Genomic DNA, 18,629 nt, shown 5'->3' with positions numbered 1-18,629 from the left:
AATTTATTCCAAAAGCTTCACCTCGTAATGTTTATTAGTATACGAAGTTGTTACTTTGTAAGAGACTGGTTAAATGCTTCTACTGTAAAAAGCAGAACTGATTTTGCAACCCCTAGCAAAACTGCAAATATCATTAAAAGATTAAAAACTCGAAAAGCGCCAATCTTTCTATTGTTACAATCAAAAACTTACCAAAAAAATGTTGTTGCCAAATTTACTAGCATAATTAATGCCTATCTTACCAAAGAAATTTCTCTGAAAAATGAAAATCTTCCTTTTTACTTCCTTGTACGAAGTAAAAAGGACGTATTGTAATCGCGAAATGTTTCAGGCAGCATATTTCAACGAAACTATCCATTTTGACCGCTATCGAATACAATTTAACGATGTTTTTGCGTGATATCTGTACGTAAGGACAAAATAAAAGACTCTTTTCCTTCAAAAAAATTATAAAACTGCTTTAAAATTAATTCTGAAGAGAATTTTTCGTACGTACGTTTCGTTTCGTATGTACGTACGTACGTATCTCGCATAACTCAAAAACGAGTAGCCTCAGAACGTTGAAATTTTATATATAGGACTGCTATAACATGTAGATGTGCACCTCGTATTTTGGTTGCAATCGGCCGCACCAAACGTATATAAATATATTTATATATATATCCACTCTATTACCCGGTTCAGTGATCTCAGTTTCTTTACTCTTATATGTTTGTAAATTGTATATTTTTTGCTTTAAAAATGATTGAATTATGTTGTTTTTATCTTCCGGTTAAGGATTTTATGCCTTTAGTAAATGTGTGCAATATTTTTAGAATTATCAGCAATTTTAAAGTTGTTTAATTGCCGCTAAGCCTGTTTTTAATGGCGGCCATTGATGTTTTCATTTGAAACAGGAGACTAGTGGATTTGTTGCCAATCTAGAGAAACTTAGCTTTGCAACAACAAAGATAACGGATTCATTTATTATTGCCAATTAAATCATGCTTAATTCTTTCTGGAATTTTTTCGAGGAAATAAGCGTTTGAGATTTACTTCGTAATTTTTAATATAGATATTTTGAGTTTTTATGTATTTTTGTCTTCTCGCGAAGTGAGAACTGAATTAATTCAATGAGAAATACTTTATCGTCTGTGAAAAACTGTTTCTTTTTTGTTTTGTTTGCTTAATTTCTTTTATACATCGTTCTAGCTTTATTATAGAATTTGAATAGAACATGTGGCAACGATTAGATAATTCTTTAAATGATATACATTTTGTGCATTCTGAGTTGTAATATGAATGAAATATAATACTGTTACGTAAACCTAGCGCCAGAGTGTCGCTATGGTAAACAAAGTGAATTTTAAAGACTGCATTTATTCTATTGTGGTTAATTTAATATTCCGTACAAGGAAGTCATGTGGTGTACACATCAGATTTTTTAAAATTGGTAAAGACACAATCATGCAAGATTTTTACAGGCCAATCAGCCTATCATCAGGCTTAGGAAAATGTTTTGAAAGAGTAATCCTGTGTAGAATGAAACCACATCTTGAACTTCAACCACCTGAAAAGTTTGTCTTCTGATAAAATTTTTCTACTTTTAAAAAATTAGTAAGACTTGATGAGTTTGCTGGTGCAACTCTTCATAATCATCAAAATGTTGTCTTACTCATGCCTAACGTATCAAAAGCATTCGACAACGTCTGGCATGAAGGGCTGATTTAAAAATGAATGAACTTGAATTTCCAAAGGGAAATCATGCTTCTAATTATGTTCTTCCTTACAAATAGGACATTTACAGTTACTATGGTAAAGCACAATCAGAGAAATTACGAGAAATCAAAGCTGCAGTTCCACAGGGCCCTATCCTCTTGATTTCTGCTAACCTCTACCCCTTCTACGTTATGGACTTTCCCAATGTTATTCTGACGATACTACCTAGGCAGTCAAATTAGTGCACGCAAACCATGAGCTCCGAAAACTCCAATAGTTAATGTCAATGACTGAGGACTGGGGCACAAAATGGAGAATATTCGTCAATGTCCATAAATCTCAGTTGTTAATTATTCGTAAAAAGCACACGAAGCTAAGAAAAAACCTGACTGTTTTTTGGTGAAGCTCACTTTCAATAGTAAACTTAATTGGAAGGATAACATCGAAAATGTTAAGAATAAAGCTACAAAAGTCATCAGCTGCCTTTTTCAATTGTTGGCAATTATCCCAAATTAGACTTAAGAAAGAAACGCCTCATCTAAATTTTGCATTTAGTCCTTAGCTATATGTAACTGGCTTTGCCTACTATTACCAAAAATGACCAGATCAAATGCCAACAAGTTTAAAGTAAATATCTGTGCATCATTACTAACCCACACTTCTGCGTGCACAATCAAAGAATCCACTAGGACCTCAATATTGAAACTATTGATAAATTTCTCAACAAAATCAATAGGAATTTCTACGAAAAGTTATTTGTTGTAACCATCTCATGAATTTTATATTGTTCCAATACGAAATTCTACAAGAGGACAAGGAATTATGTTCTCATGTTGCGCATCTTCAAAGATATTTAAATTTTCCAACGTAAACTCTACACATGCGCTCCTGTATTTGTATATAGTAATTTTTCTGTCTCTATTTGATTTTTTTTTCGTATTTTGTATATCTATTTTTATCTCTACTATGACTTTAATCTCATATTCCAATCCTTTAAGATTCTAGTTTGGTCTCTTAAACCTAGGACAACATTTTCTCCTCTCTTCCACATTTGTTAAATTTTTCCCTTGTGAAGTGCTTTTCGGGCAATATTTTTATTAAGCCGGATACAATGCGAAATTCACAGTATTGAAGCATAACGTTACCGATACCGTTACTTAGAGAGAAATAGTTTCTGGCACTCGCGTCGGGCTATTAGAATGCCTAGCCAGCTATATCTGAAAGTGATTATTGCGATTTACCCATTTTCTTGCTAGTCGGATGTTTTAAACTTATGCGCTGGTAAAATTTTGAATCAGCTTTATGGCTTATTTTGTTGAATTTGTAGTCTTAGACTACGCTATCCGCGTTTGAATTTAACTGACTGTCATTTGCCTAATTTACATCGCCACAAGTGGTGGTTTATCTGTAACACAAGTTATGCATTTTGTGTTCAGATTATCCTTTTTCACTACTGGGGGTTAGTCGATGACAAACTTTGTGCTTTTTCGGTGGATGCGTGGCTATCCACCGTTCACTTGTGATTCAAAACCCAGGCCTTTGTGAAATAGAAAGTGTACCCCTGAGTTGACCGGGTGGTTATGCCTCTTTGAATCCCATCTAGGGGTTGGGTGTGTCTAACTGTGTAAAGGCAGCCTCGAGGTAGCCAGATCTGGGTGCTCTTTACTCCTGATGAACTGTATTTTTGAGTTTTAAGATGTAGCGATAACTCACTAACTTGTCTAATAAGATCTACAGAAGTAAACTTCAGCTTCCAAATTTCTAGCAATCCAACAATCTTCAGTAATGCTTGTAATGGTATTCATCCTATATTGCAATGTTCTGTTTTTTTTTCTTCCAGAGTGGCGTACGAACTCTCATATCGCACAATTCAAAGAATGGTTGCAAAGACTGAATCATCGCATTCCTGCTGTCCTGGATGGACCCAAATGCGATCTTCGTCGTCTGACTGCAAGAAAGGTGATAAGTGCTTTTTTTCATTGATAATTGCACCTTATGAGTGTTCATTTCATTGCTGCACAATGAAATTGTATTAAATAGCAAAATAAATGAAGCTAAGTATACATGGCATCGTAAATTTCATTTGTGAGTTTTACTTTTATATATTTCTTTAAAATGAGCATTTAGTACTGCAAGTGCTGTAGCATGGTTTAAATTTTTATTCTGTTTTGTCAATCCGTCAGTAAATTAGAAAACTAGTAGAAGAAGAAATCATAAGATCGTAAAGAACTGCTTTAAGTGCATTGGCATAATTGAAAATGCAAGGATGTGAAGGGATAGAAGCATTTGTAAATAAAAGCATATATTTAAATATTCTGTGAGAGCTACGGTAAAATAAATATATTCATGTGTCCCAAAATGTTAAAAATTAAGGTTATATGGAAAAGCCATCTCCGAGACCATAAACTCAACGTAGCATATAAAAATATAAAACTCGTTTTGAATATGAAAGCTTGATGTGCTTCTAGATGCCTTGAAAACTAAATGAATTTAAATAGGCCTCACATATTTCCCATGTAATGTGAAACCTTTTAATACATATATTTTTTCTTAATGAAACATACCTCTCGTTTGTTAACTCATTTTAATTTAATCTTTGAGTTTAATAATAAACATAGTGTTGAGTGCATTATTTGTTATATTTTTCTTGTTATTGCGAACTCGATATTTTTGTTGATATATGTTTATTATGTTTAATATTTAAATCATGTCTAGTTATAATTTAAAATTTATACTACGCATACATTTAATATAAAAATAAATAAAACTAACAATTTTATCAATAAAGCAAAAGCATATTTCTAGCTGGTAAAATTTTAATACTTCTGCTTTCGTTGTTTACGTTTATTTCCATATTTATTAACCTAAATAACTTGTACTTATAATTTCCATTTCCTTTATCGACAGCTGTTTGTCGACAAGAATGTCGAAATGGTGGCGTATGCACAAAGCCGGATCATTGTTCTTGCCCACCTGGATGGACTGGAAAAACATGTGAAACAGGTAATATTTATATTTCATTTCCTCAAATAATAAATAAATAAATAAGCTATTAAGATACTGCTATAGTGTTGATTTATGGTGATGGTTCTGATATGGATATAGTATAGAATCCATTACATTGGAAAGATTTAAAAGTTCACGAACTTTGAATATATGACTAAAAGAATTAAGTTTAAAAAATTGCTAATTTCATATTTTAGCAAGTTTACAGGCACGGCTATATATTTGTACGACTGTATATTTGTAAATTACTGCACGACTGCATATTTGTATATCTTGCACAATTCGTCCGTAGATGCATAGTTTCAGTTCAAGAAATGAATCAAATAAGATAGTCTATTAGATAACTATAATGTTATTCACGTGATTATTTTTAGTAAAAATATAGGAAATTTATATTTTTATACGGACTCTCTAGGAGAAAAGTTGTTTCGCTTTCTGTTAAAGTCTTTGGAGAGAAGAATAATACAAATATGCAAAACTGAAAACATGACTCAAATTCATTGGCTTAAAACTTACTTCTGTTCGATAATAATGGTTTTAGGAATCGTATAAGAATAAACTTCATTGAATACAGAATTTCGGAATTTAGCTGTACTATACATGATGATTAAAACCAAAAGCACTAAATTAATGATTCCCTCACATAAAAGTAGTGTCTTGTCATTGACAATTTTGCATTTGAGAATTTAACCTATGTATCTTTCGTAATATTTTAATGTATTCCCTATAAGTTTTAACTAATTGTATCTCAAATAACTTTGATCGTACGCGGACGAAATTATTTTTAAAATTTTCATTGTAAAAATACATTTAATTGCACACATTACAAATATATTACAATTAAATGTACAAAATACATTTAATTGTAATGCATTTAATTGCAAAAATACAATGCTACACAAAACATTTTACTCTTTGGTGTAGTAGCTTTCCTTTTCTATGGAATCTCTATATCTGAATGACAAAATAGGGCGTGTGAAGCATTAGTGGACAGAGAAAAGCTAAGAACTTCAGCTCATATACGATTCCAGCTTCACTTTATGTATGCTTCAATTTTATGTAACACAAATCCCCTTTAAATGTTCTCTCAAAACTATGTATAAGAAATCTGATGTAGACTTCCTTTACAGTCTATTAAATTATACTCATTTTTTGCTGCATTTCATTTGCTTGAATTATTTTAACTTAATCAACGGATCTTTCAAGACAAGTTGAAAACGACATCAAAAACTGCAAATTTTGAAATTAAATATCCCGGTCAGTTTTTGTCTTACGGGTTTCAAACTTCTTCGAATTTTATTTTTTAAAATCTAGTATAAACTTTACCAAACAAGTCTAGAAAACGGGAGACCGTATTAAAAGTTTGATTTCGTTATTTATCGAAAATTAATTAAAAAAAAAGTTTGACACTGCTATTATTTTCATGATTTAATAGATTTCTGTCACTGAAAGTATAACGATCAACGTCTGGGAAAATAAAAGCCGGGTAAAGGGATATATGTATATATAAGTTTGTTTTTTCCCATTTGTAATAAAAAAGAGTGTGCACAACTAGATGTTATAGCAGTCCCATAGCCAAAATTTCAGCGTTCTACAGTTAATTGTTTTTGAGTTAAACGAGATATATACATACATTGTAATACTTCTTTGGCGAAATGAAGCAACTCCAATGATGGAACACAGCAATAAGTTTTATTTAACACTAAAAAAAATGGCGACATGCAAACAAGAAGAGAAAACATATTCTATAAACTTATTTTAAAAAAAAATTACATGCTTCGTGCGAGAAAATGCATGCAGCTCTCGAGCCTGCATTTCAATATTGCCAGTAATCTGTACATTATTTATTATTCATCTATTTCAAATGCACGAGAGATTAATAACGATATTAAAGCTGTTACAACATACATATGTACGTACAGACGTCGCGAAAAAAAATCCCTTTTGAATCCATTTTAAACACATTTTACAATCCATTTTAGAAGAAACACAGTCCTTTATAATGTCCGTACGTACACGCGAGATGGATTCGGGAACGATCAAAATGGATGTTTCTGTTCAAATATGATATTCAAGTAATTTTTCACGATTACAATACTTCCTACAAGAAGGTAAAAAGATGCGATTTTTCAAATTAATTTAATTTTTGGGGTCCTTATTAAATTGAAAAATGAACATCGTATTTGGAACAGATATATGAAATATGCAAGAAGCATCCAGAAAGATAGTGACGAAGAAAAATATTTCAAATGCAGAACCGGTGTAATGTATTTAATTGATAGTTTTGTAGACCTTCATTTGAATCATTATTGTAACTAATAAAAACATGTTTCTCGCACGACACAACATATATGACGGTGCAAAAGTTAATTTTGGCTCAGCCTAACGATGAATGTTTTGATGAAATTAATGCCAAAAATCTGTATTTTGTTCTTTCTATTATAATTTGCGCATATGTTTAGTTGTTTTAAAAATGATGGAACAAACCTAAACTTAATGTAAATGTAGTAAAGTTTGCTAGCAAACCTAAATCTAAATATAGTATGCTGGAAAATGAATTGTGCCTTGTAACTTTACAATTTGAAGCTTTTGAGGCAGAAACCAAAATTCAACCAATTACAAAATTGAGCAGAATTATCAAAAATTAGCTTAATAAATGAAAGATTTATAGGACTGGGTCTAAAGGTCTTAACTGACCATCTTCTAGCAACCGTACAAGCTTCAGCTCGGTATGAGTTCATTCATAATAAAGAGCGCCGAATTTTCATTTATTAACGAACTTAATATCGAAATTGGCTCATTTGTACATTTACTTCATACTGGATATTACACTCATGTCCATAAATTAAGGATAATTATGAGTCACGCGGAAATCGAACTCTAAAATAAATATACCACCTGTAAAATCACTACACACATCTTCAAGAATCATATGCAAATTTCAGGAAGTAACCAGATGACACCGATGGTACGTCAAAATGACGAGAGTGTAAGAGAATGATATATAAGGAATACAAGCAAAGAAGTAAAATTGTTTGCAGGCGCTTCATAAGCATTTCAGTGCAATAACCGAATAGTTATGACACAAAGGACGCATTTGGATGATTTTTTACGTGGTAGAATTATCGGCCGTCTGGAATACCGTCAATTTCAAGTTCGTCTGATACTTCCCAACTGGAAGTATCAGACGAACTTGGAATTGCCCAGAGTGTCATCTCCAGGCTTTAGCAACGATTCCAAGATGATGGTAATGTGAGTAGACGTTACAGCAAAGGTCGGCCCAGAGTTACAACGCCGAATGAGGGCCGGTATTTGGCAGTTACTGCCAAAAGAAACAGGCGGAGCACAGCTTCAGACCTGTCTCGTCAGCTCTCTGCAGCCACTGGTACGACAATTTTAAGCCAGATCGTGTACAGACGCTTAGGGTAGATTGGTCTATATTCTTGTAGACCTGTCAGATGCGTTCCACTTACTACAACTCACTGTCGCCTGCGGTTAGCCCGGAGTAGAGAGCATGCATTGTGGACAACGCAACAGTGGGCTTGTGTGATGTTTTCCGACGAGTCCAGGTTTAGCTTGCAGTCTGATTCTCGCCGGACTTTCATATGGAGAGCTCCAGGTACCCGTTACCACCAAGAAAACAATCATTGAACGACACCGTTACGTTGGTGCAGGAGTGCTCGTTTGGGGTGGAAATATTCTGGGTTCCAGAACTGACCTGCATGTTCAGATTGGAACCATGACGAGCCAAATCTATCGGGACGTCATTCTGGAACAACATGTACGTTTGTTCCGGGGCGCTATGGGCGCACCATTTGTGTTTATGGATGACAACGCCCATCCTCTCCGTGCAAACATCGTAAGCTAATGCCTTCAATCGGAGGATATCACCCGTATGGACTGGACAGCATTCTCACCGGACTTGAATCCAGTAGAGCACGTGTCAGACATGCTTGGCCGACGAGTTGCAGCCCGTCAACCTCCTCCTACATGTCTACCGGAAATTCGGAGAGAGCATTGCTTTTGGAGTGGTGTAATATCCCCCAAGATCAGATCGATAATTTGAAACTCAGCAAGCCTAGGCGTTGTACGGACTGTATTGCATCGTCTGGGAGACAAACAATGTATTAACAATCATACCAACCATGTAATATTGTTTTTTTTTTTTTTTTTTTTTTGTAATTTGCTTCAGGGAGAAAAATCGCTAATTTTTTTTAATAATATCAAACATATAGCATCTTGTTTTGCTCTTTACCTTTTGTTTAATAAATAAGCTTTACAAATAAGTCAAATTTGGTTTACTTCTAACTCTTCCTTTGCCTGATTTTGCATTATCCTTAATTTATGGACGGGATCCTTAATTTATGGTGTATTTTAATCATTTTTTCCAACCAGTGTCCGACTTTACTGCATGTTGTTCACATTTTGAACAATGAATTTATGACTTCTAATGTTAGATATAAAATAAGTGTAAAATTTCAGGTATTTAGTTTTGGTTACAATTTCCAAATTTAAGGAAAGATTTTAAAATTTATCGATTGCATTTCCCTAATATTTGCTGCCAAGAATTTCATTTATATGTTTACATAATTAACAAAAAATTACACAAATTTTCAAAAGTTGATGTTTGCATATTTAATAATTGCTTAAATATCCACGATTACAGATGTAAATGAATGCTCTCAAAGAAATAACTTTTGTGAACAAGAATGCATAAATGTGCCTGGGTCTTACAAATGCTCATGCCGAGAAGGATATTCTCTACACCCAAATGGGCGTAACTGCAACAGTAAGTAGATGCTGTTAATAATTTTGTTAAAATGCTAACAAACCTCTCAAAAAATTTAATATTATCAAATAAAATTTGATTTTCTTAGCGGTATTACTATGAATTTATCATGTATATATAGAGAGATTTTAGCTTATAACTGTTTAACAATTTGTGACCATATATTGCATTGATAAACCAATTAGTTACTCTTTAATTTTCACAAACTATTTACTGAGATGTTTATATAGAGTAAACTTGCCTGTAACTGAAACGATGGAAGAAAGCAATTTAAATCTATTGCCAATCCTCTCAATCTTCCAATTATGTTTCTGCACTGTCTTATCTTTCTTTTGGTAAAAACGTATTTTATAAAGGAAACAAGTAACTTCGGTATATTCTATGCACAAATTAAGAGCTTGAGCCGAAGGTTTACTTTCAAATAAACCGCCCATAAAAGTGTTGTGAGACAAAATTATTAGCCATTATTTCATGTAATATAAATGCATTGTAATACTAGTAGTTAATTACTGCATTATAATAGACACTCGTGTGAAAAATTTGCACATTATCATGTCGAATTCCTGAAGAAATAATGGACAGATTTTAACGAAATTTGGTATGATATACATTGATAACAGAGAAAGAGCTGCTCCATTCAAAAGTCATTTTGTGTACACACGGTTATCCATAAAGCTCATATTGCAGGGATGCTGCTGTTAAAAATGTTGTGATTTTGCTGTTGAATTGTATGTTGCGTAAGCGCAAAGGAAACGATGATATAAAAGTTAAAAAGAAAAAATAAAAAAGGTTAGCAAGAGGGAGTGCAACAGCAGAGAGCAGACTAGACTGCGAGCTCAGCGAGAGTGTAAAAAACTTTCAGCAGCAGACTTTTCAGCAATCGTTAAAATCTGAAACCTTCCAATTTTTTTTCCTTTTTTCTTCCTATTTTTTTTTTAAACTAAGCTGTCAGTTTAGGAAATATATGATAAATGTGGCTTACCTTGGCGAGAATAAAAGTTAATGTGTGTGTCTCTTCTCGATGATCAAACTATTCACGTATGTAAATTTCTAGGAAATATTCCAGATGATTCAAAGCAGAGGCAACCTTTCCTAAGTATGATAAGGCTTTTAGGTGTTAAGAAAGACCTCCCACTGATATGTTCTCGTGTAACCAGAGGCTGAAATCATAATAATTTCTTTTACAGTACTTTCATAAACAACAACAACAAAAAAAATCATATGCATTATAGCTAAGAATCAAGCGTAAAAGGTCAATGCATTTTGAGAAAGAATGTTGGAGTTTCCCTTCTTGTGATTATTTTTCGTAGGCGCATTTTCGTAGGACCTCTTCATACATAATACGAGAATACTCTGTAAGGAGCAAAAAGAGGACTTTTTCTCGCTTTTTCGTTCCATAAACGGCCTCCTCATACTTTCTATAGAAAAAAAAAATAAAATAAAGACATTCATGAGGCACAAAGAGATTTAATTGTTTACACATTTATAAGAGAAGATCACCCTCCCCCGAACCCTAATTTTATGTTTCAAAAGGTGCTTGTGATAACGTGCGTCCTTGGAGTGCATCCACATCTTTTCAACTCATAGCAAATGAAAAGTATTTGAATTTTATCGGCTATTAATATTTCTAAAACAATGCTGAAAGGATCATCATAAGTTGAAATAATTTTTTGTATTCTGTACCTAACTGAAATTTCATGTAGCTCTTTGGAAATAAGCAAAACAATTATTCGACTAGTTTAAACTTCATTTAAAAATTCAAACGCCTTCCACAAACTCAATAAGGATAATTCTACCACTTGTGAGTAAATAAGCATTACGAACAATCTTTTTAATTAATATTAGTATACATGAAAATCTTTATCTCAAATCTACGAAACCTTGTTTAGAAATTGTATGGATATTTAAGCCATTTTTATTCATTTGTTTAAATTTATTTCTTTCATATCATAGAAGAAATTGCAAGACATTCGAATGCTGAGGACATAAGTGAACTTTTGAAGAAAATTGAAGATATGCAACAAGTAAGTATATAGTGATCATTTTCTTTAGTTCTTATTATATCACATACAGCAGAGATGATTGCGACTTCATTTTAGAAATATTGATGAAAATTACCGTGGAGTAAAATAATTCAGCACGGTTTCAAATGATTCAGAATATTCATGTGATAAATACACATACATTTATACACATACACATCATACACATGCAGTTATATACATATACATACAGTTATACACGTGCACTTACATACACATACAGTTATACACGTGCACTTACATACACATACAGTTATACACAAGTGCCTTTTTATATGTTTTTTTATTATTTTTATATTAAATTAGTTAAGTTCCATTGCTGTTTTTTGAAGGATAGCTTTTCTCTTCATTTAATGTTTCAAAACAGCCGTTGTCAAAAGTCATCGCAATTAAGCAGTGCCTAATGTATTTATTAGCAAGACATTTTGATGCAGCCAGTGGCTCTTCATTTAAACCGTTAGGTATTAGAATTTGAAGTATGCAGATCAGCATGTGTTGGAGATGAGGAACTGCTATAAAGAATACAACCATGGAATATAAATACTTATTTTCAGCTATGTAGTTATTCCATAAGTTAGTATCTCCACAGTCTTCAAAGGCATTTTCTCCGGAAAACTTCATATGCATTTTTTGTGTAATGAAAATAAATAATATTTCATACTCACCACAGCTAGGCTGTCAGAGCTGAGAAATGTTCTACATTCTACAATAATATGAACCACATAATTAAGTGAACTGAAATTTCGATAACGGGTCTATGGAAGGAAGCTAAAACAGATTTAATCATTTTGTAAATACTGAACATTCTGTCTTCCATCTTCTCTCAGCCCACAAGTTTACATCAGGGGTAGTCAAACTTTTTATACGTTCCTCCCTACTTTGTAGACAGTAACATTTCTATTTACAGTCACGTAATATAGCGCAACTGCAAAGAAGTTTTTAAGTGGAGGTTCACTAAAAAATATATAGTTCAATTTATGCATTTATTTATGATATAATTTACAATATTAAACTTTTAATAGACAGAATATTCATTAACATAACACAAAGTAATATAAATATAGGGAAACAGTAGAACACTGCTCGAAGGGGGATGTTCAAGTAGAGAACTAAACTTTAAGGGGTGTGTATGTCGACACATCTTTATGCATGTTTCAATCATTATCGGACATTAACCTCCACTGCCCACCGTGAAAGCTTAAATCGCCCACTAGTGGGCAGAAGGGGCAGGTTGACTATCCCTGGTTTGCAATATTAGTTGTTCCTGTAAACAACTGACTATCCCTGGTTTGCAATATTAGTTGTTCCTGTACAATACAACTGTCTAATTGTATTTCATATTAAGTGTTTACGTAGCCTAAAAGTTTTCAGTTTATGTATTCACTTAATGATATATTTTATCCAAAATAAAATTTGAGAAAGATGATGTGTGAACATTTCACAAATCCGAAAATTCCGTATTTCAAAAAGTAAAAAATTCTGAATTCACTATTATGTTCGGACGATAATCAACCCTGATACTGATACTGAGGGTAGCGTCTACTGATTTTAACATCTGAGGCAGGTATCAAAGTTATGCTTTCAAAATGCTTTTTTTGCTTTTTAATCTTTTTCTTATACTAGTATTTAATCACTTATAAGGTTTTTCTCCCACTTTCCTAGCGTGCCTTCGTGGTGTAAGGGTTCTGTACGCTGGGCCGGTATTCCAGAGGTCCGTCGTTCGATTACCGGCGAAGGCGGTTGTTATTTTTTATCTTTCCTGCTTCAAAAAACATACCTAATGTCTCTACACACTTTTAACTTTGACCTTCATTCTCACATTTTATTTGAGGTAAACGGCTTATTCACTTCATCATCGTCTGGTAAATTTATTCCAAATAGGTAAATTTATTCCAAATTGCATGATCTTGCATCTTAAACTCATGCTATCACATAGTGCAGTAGATATGGCTTTCATAACAACAGCAACATTGAAAAGAGTTAAAAGCTTTTTGTTATTAACATTTCATGTCAAATTTGCCTTGATTCAAATAAGTTTATCACTGCTGATATGTAACTTTTTTAAAATAAACAAAGCACAATAATATGCTTAATTTTAGCCTTGGAAGATGGATGAAATTTTACACTTCGAAATATATGCTTATTTATTTTTTTACCATGCATTTAATGGGTGCTTGCCACCTGGAAGTGTTTGCATCGCGTAGGGCCAAGACTGCAAATCATAGTCAACTATATTTTTTTCAAACAAGATAATGCCACACCCCATTTTCCATTTTGTGCCAAATGAACATTAAGCCGGGGAATAATAGGCAGGCGAAGGTTACTTGAAAAACCTCTCAAGGCTAGTTTTCTTTGAAGCTCGTAAGACAGATTTTGTAGTTAACATAACATTTAATACTTTTCAAACATTATTATAGTGTATTTTGTTCCAATATACGCTTATTGTTGCTAAATTGTGCTTTAATATTAGTAAAATTCCAATGAAAATATTTCTAGAACACCTAAATGCGTTACATTTAGTGGCACTGAAGTACTGATATGTAAAATATCTGGACGATAAGGTCAATTAATGTCAATGCATAGAAACTTACAAACAAATAACAACAAGACAAAAAAAAATCTTTATTTGAGAAAAGCTTTTCTCTTTTTTTCTTCTTTTTTATTTTTGTCTCAGTCTCTTTTGTGTGTGCGTGGTGTGTACGTAAGTATGTGTAGGCATATATATATATATATACACACACAAATCTCTCTCTCTCTCTATATATATATAGTTCTGTGTGTATGCATAAACCACGCCCAAAAGTCCTTATATAGCCCTCACTTTTACAATCATTGGTCTAAGACGTATACTTCAGTTACGATATTGATTTAAATGACGCAGATATTCATATTTTGTCGTTTAAAAATTATACAAGCAAATTTTTAAAAATTATAAAATCTAATTTTTATGTTGTAGCTAAATTTAGTAGAAGTTTATATTCGTTCTTAAAATAAACACCTAACATATGACTATACGACAAAATCTGACCGAGATATTAAATTTTTAAATCTGAGATCATGTTGATAGGTTGTGCACATATTAAAACAGCAAAATGTTTGCTATTGTGCAATACTAAAAACGAAATGCAGTTTAGAGAAAAAAATTTCTGATGTTGATAGTTTGCGCGATAAGCAAAGCTAGGTACTATATTCTGAAAAGTATTGATTAGAATAATTTGTTTTTCAAAAAGAAAATATGATTTACAGAATTTTAAGCATTCGTGCCTTAGGAAATAGCGGCAAACTTTCAGAATCAGTACATTGCCAATTCATAACACACGTTTCATAATTAAACATGAAAAATATTTTTCATTTAATGAATTAGTATATTATGATTCTAAAGAAATTAAACTGCATAAAAATATTAAAAGGGAATTTTTAGCAATTAAAAATTTATTAACTGCATGAAAAATTTTTCCAGCATACCAGGTGTAACAAAATTATAAAATAATGGATGTTACACGCAAATAAATCACAAAGCAGTATCACTAAATGTCATTTAATGGAAAAATAGAGCCTTAAATTATCCTAAATTATTATTTATTATTGCACGGATTAGGTTATTTTAATTTGTCAAAACGATAAGTGTTGTTTAAGAGAAGAGAGGCCTCCGTCTAGGACTTTTTAAGAGAAACTGGCTTGTGTTCAACCAACGCAAACCAACCATACAGGCAGCCTGTTCGCCTGAGGTCGAACTTTCAGTGTTCAGGGATCTTAATCACTCGGACCCTGGTGGGGTCCTTTATTGTACGGGAGTCAAACATTTTGGGTTGATAATAAATATATAATTTTGCTAAATACAATTATGGGGATAGGGGAGTCGAATAAAAAGTGATACTTCTAATTTTTACAAAACTCGTTTATTACATTTAAAAATGATATAACGCGAATATTTGCTTTGTTTAAAACAATTCTGTAAGCGTAAGTATCTGTCTGAGATCAGCGTTTCTGAAAATAAGGCTTTTGAGCGTATAGACATTATATGTGTAAGTTTGCTATGTTCAGGTTCCTGCGATGGTAAATAATAAAAGGGTAAAATAGTGTTAAAATTTTTAATTTAAGATAAAAGATTGTGATATTCGGGTAATTATTGTCATATCTATATGCATAATTGTCACTGAAATTAATTTTTTAAAATTTTCTACAGTTGTTTTAATGTACTCAATTTACTACATTTAAGTAACAATGTGATTGGTCCATGAGAATTAAGTTATGAATAATTTTCTTGAATTATGGATGATTTCAAATTGATGTAGGAAAGAAATTATATCTGTGGGAGGCAATATGTATTTTAATGCAATAGCCCGCTTCAGTATATGTTCCGGAAAATGTTTTGTACTCCGTAAATACTATAACCGAATTTTACATGTAGTCGGCGAGAAGTTTGCTAGTTCATTTCCATATTAAGGTTGACATATATATGTTTGTTAATAATAAAAATTACATTCGGTAGTTAAATAGTTATATATTTAACTACTGAATTACAAAAAGAATGATTGCATTACAAAAAGAATGATTCGTGAAGGAATCTTAAAGCGTTCTAATCAAGTGTAACAGCTCCAGAATTTTAAATAAATCTAGCTGAGTGGGGTAAGAACTTTATTTCCTAAATAAAATATATTCATAGGAGAATTAAATAAAAATTAGTTGTTAGACATAATATTGATTTAAGAAAGATTTGGGATAAATAAAAATTCAACAATTGTCCAAAATTAAATCATTTTGTTATATTTTCAGAGTAATCATGTTTTTTCAAAGTTTATAATAACTGAATTTTGTCTAAGCTTCCTGAAAATAAAAATACAGAAACAGGACGTAATAAAAATAGTAAGCAAACATTCTGAAGGCTAAGATAGTCATACAGTGCAAAATGGCTTAATCGTGTCTATTTAACTAATCAGTAAAAACAGAAGAGGAGAATTCATAAAGAAAATACATTCAGTGGCTGAATACTGTATAAAATATTTTGTAATGTTATATTACTTAAGCATTTAACTTTTATGACCTGCGAATGTGTGGCTAGGTTTCTCTAAAGTTTTATTTAAAAAAACCTGATGTGGACACTACATGACTTCCTTGTACGGCCTATTAAATTTTGCGCATTTTGGTCATTTCCTTTAAACTTTATCCCCGAATTTTATTATAGGTATATATCTCTTTTAATCAATTTAATGCTCACTTCGCGGCAAAGGAAAAAATACATAAACCTCAAAGTATCTTCATTAAATATTGTATAGAACAGAAAAACCTAAAACACCAAATAGAGTTAAAAACTGTTAAAAACAATTTTTTACAGTTAAAATTAAGAGTTTAAATTAGTTAAAATTAGGCAGAAAGACAGATTTTTCGGTGCACAAAACTTGTGGTTCCACTGGGCAAAAAGACGCTGAAGTTCATGTAGAAACTGATTGGCAGCGTCGTTAAACTCAGATAACTTGAAAAAGCTTTTAAATTGTTGATAATTCTAAAACTCATACGTACGCACGTACGTAAAGACATTCACAAAAGACGTCACAAAAAAATCTCTTCTGAAGTCATTTTAAATCCATTTTACAATTCATTTTGGGAAAGAATCATTTATTCTGTCCATACATACAGATGTGACACAAAAACATCGTTCAAATGGAGTCGACAGAGGTCAAAATGGAGATTTTCGTTGAAATATGCTGCCTAAAACTTTTCACGATTACAATACTTCCTTTACTTCGTACAAGGAAGAAAAAAATGGTATAATAATGACTGTTATGTCGTTAAAGTTGCTTTGTTCCGGATTGCAGAAAAGATCCAATCATCCTAGATTCTGCGGCTGATGTTAAGGCGCAGAGTGTTAATTATAATTTAAAAACTTATATATTGAGAAGTTCAGTGGTATAATATTAAATCTGAAAGTCCAAACTTAAAATACTAAAATTAATATTCTTGATTCCAAAATTAGTGATAAAAAATAAGTGATTAATTATACGAGTTGGAATATCGAAATAATTTTATTGATAAAATAATTTTATCGATCGAAATAATTTTATCGATTGACATCTTTCATTCTATTTTAATTAATGCTGGAAGGAATGTATGTGTCATCGAATTAGTACAACTTATTCACTAGGAAAGCATTATCATTTGGGAGAAATATTCAGTGATGTGAATTACTTATCACTGTTCAAATAGCTAATGAAGGAAATGGGATTCAACAAGCATTTAAAACAACGTGAAAAGTATAGCATGCGGTCTTGAAACAATTATGAGCTCACTCCAGATTGAATTTACTAACACCCGCGTAAAATTTTTTTTCCAGCTGAGGTTTGTGACAGTTCAATGGTAAGTTCATTTCCAGTTTACAAAGAAATGTTTCTGCTCTTACAGCAAACATGCCATTGTCCTTATCAGTACGAGGCAAAATCATGCTTTACTGTGGTACGCAGATTTAAGTTTTCTGGACAGCGTTTAAGATGAATAAACTTACAACGAAGTAGTCTAATACCTGGCGTAGATAGATCATTTTGTAAACTGTAATGAGACGTAGGCAGCAGGGGGACTCTGCTAATACTTTCTCAGCAGTCTCTGTAGCAGCAAAGCAAAACTAATAGAAATATTTCTGAGAGTTTCTTCTTCTTTTTTATCTAATTCGCCTCTTCCAGAATAAGTGGTGAATTTTTAAAAAACGTAAAAAAAAAAAAAAAATAACCAATAGTTGTTTGGTAAAATAAAACATTATAGAGTCATTAGATTTATCGTTGCAAGAAACGTGAAAAGTGTGCAATACCCTCGCCTGGACTCGAAGCCTGGACCTCTCGAATACGTGTCGAATATCCTGCCAAGTACTCCACGAAGGCATGTGGAAAGAGGGGAGAAAATACCTTATATACTCCTCTTTTTAAAGAGCGACTGGAGTTAGGAATCCAGTTACCAGATTATCGTCCACCACCTTTTTAGTTCGGGCGCCACTGTAGAATCATTAAGATTATCGATACAGGAAACGTGAAAAATGTGCAGTGCCTTCGCTGGGACTCAAACCCTGAACCTCTGGAATACGCGTCGAATTTGCTTCCAATTACACC

General features: G+C 32.4%; 1 protein-coding gene across 4 annotated transcripts in view; it reads left to right on the top strand.

Moving 5' to 3' along the window:
- LOC118183958 (epidermal growth factor-like protein 8) overlaps window positions 1–18,629 on the top strand; it is a 133,610-nt gene that overhangs the window by 87,470 nt on the left and 27,511 nt on the right. For all 4 annotated transcript variants that reach the window (XM_035353575.2, XM_035353574.2, XM_085827362.1 and 1 more), the window contains 4 exons: window positions 3,539–3,657; window positions 4,606–4,701; window positions 9,371–9,493; window positions 11,447–11,517. In XM_035353575.2, the coding sequence (XP_035209466.1) occupies window positions 3,539–3,657; window positions 4,606–4,701; window positions 9,371–9,493; window positions 11,447–11,517 (409 nt within the window). The remainder of the gene's footprint in view (window positions 1–3,538; window positions 3,658–4,605; window positions 4,702–9,370; window positions 9,494–11,446; window positions 11,518–18,629) is intronic.

This window comes from Stegodyphus dumicola, chromosome 1 (assembly GCF_044657685.1).
Source record: "Stegodyphus dumicola isolate Sdum_Otavi_A_Nest chromosome 1, ASM4465768v1".
Classification (NCBI taxonomy): domain Eukaryota; kingdom Metazoa; phylum Arthropoda; class Arachnida; order Araneae; family Eresidae; genus Stegodyphus; species Stegodyphus dumicola.
This window is presented reverse-complemented; position numbering and strand designations above follow the sequence as displayed.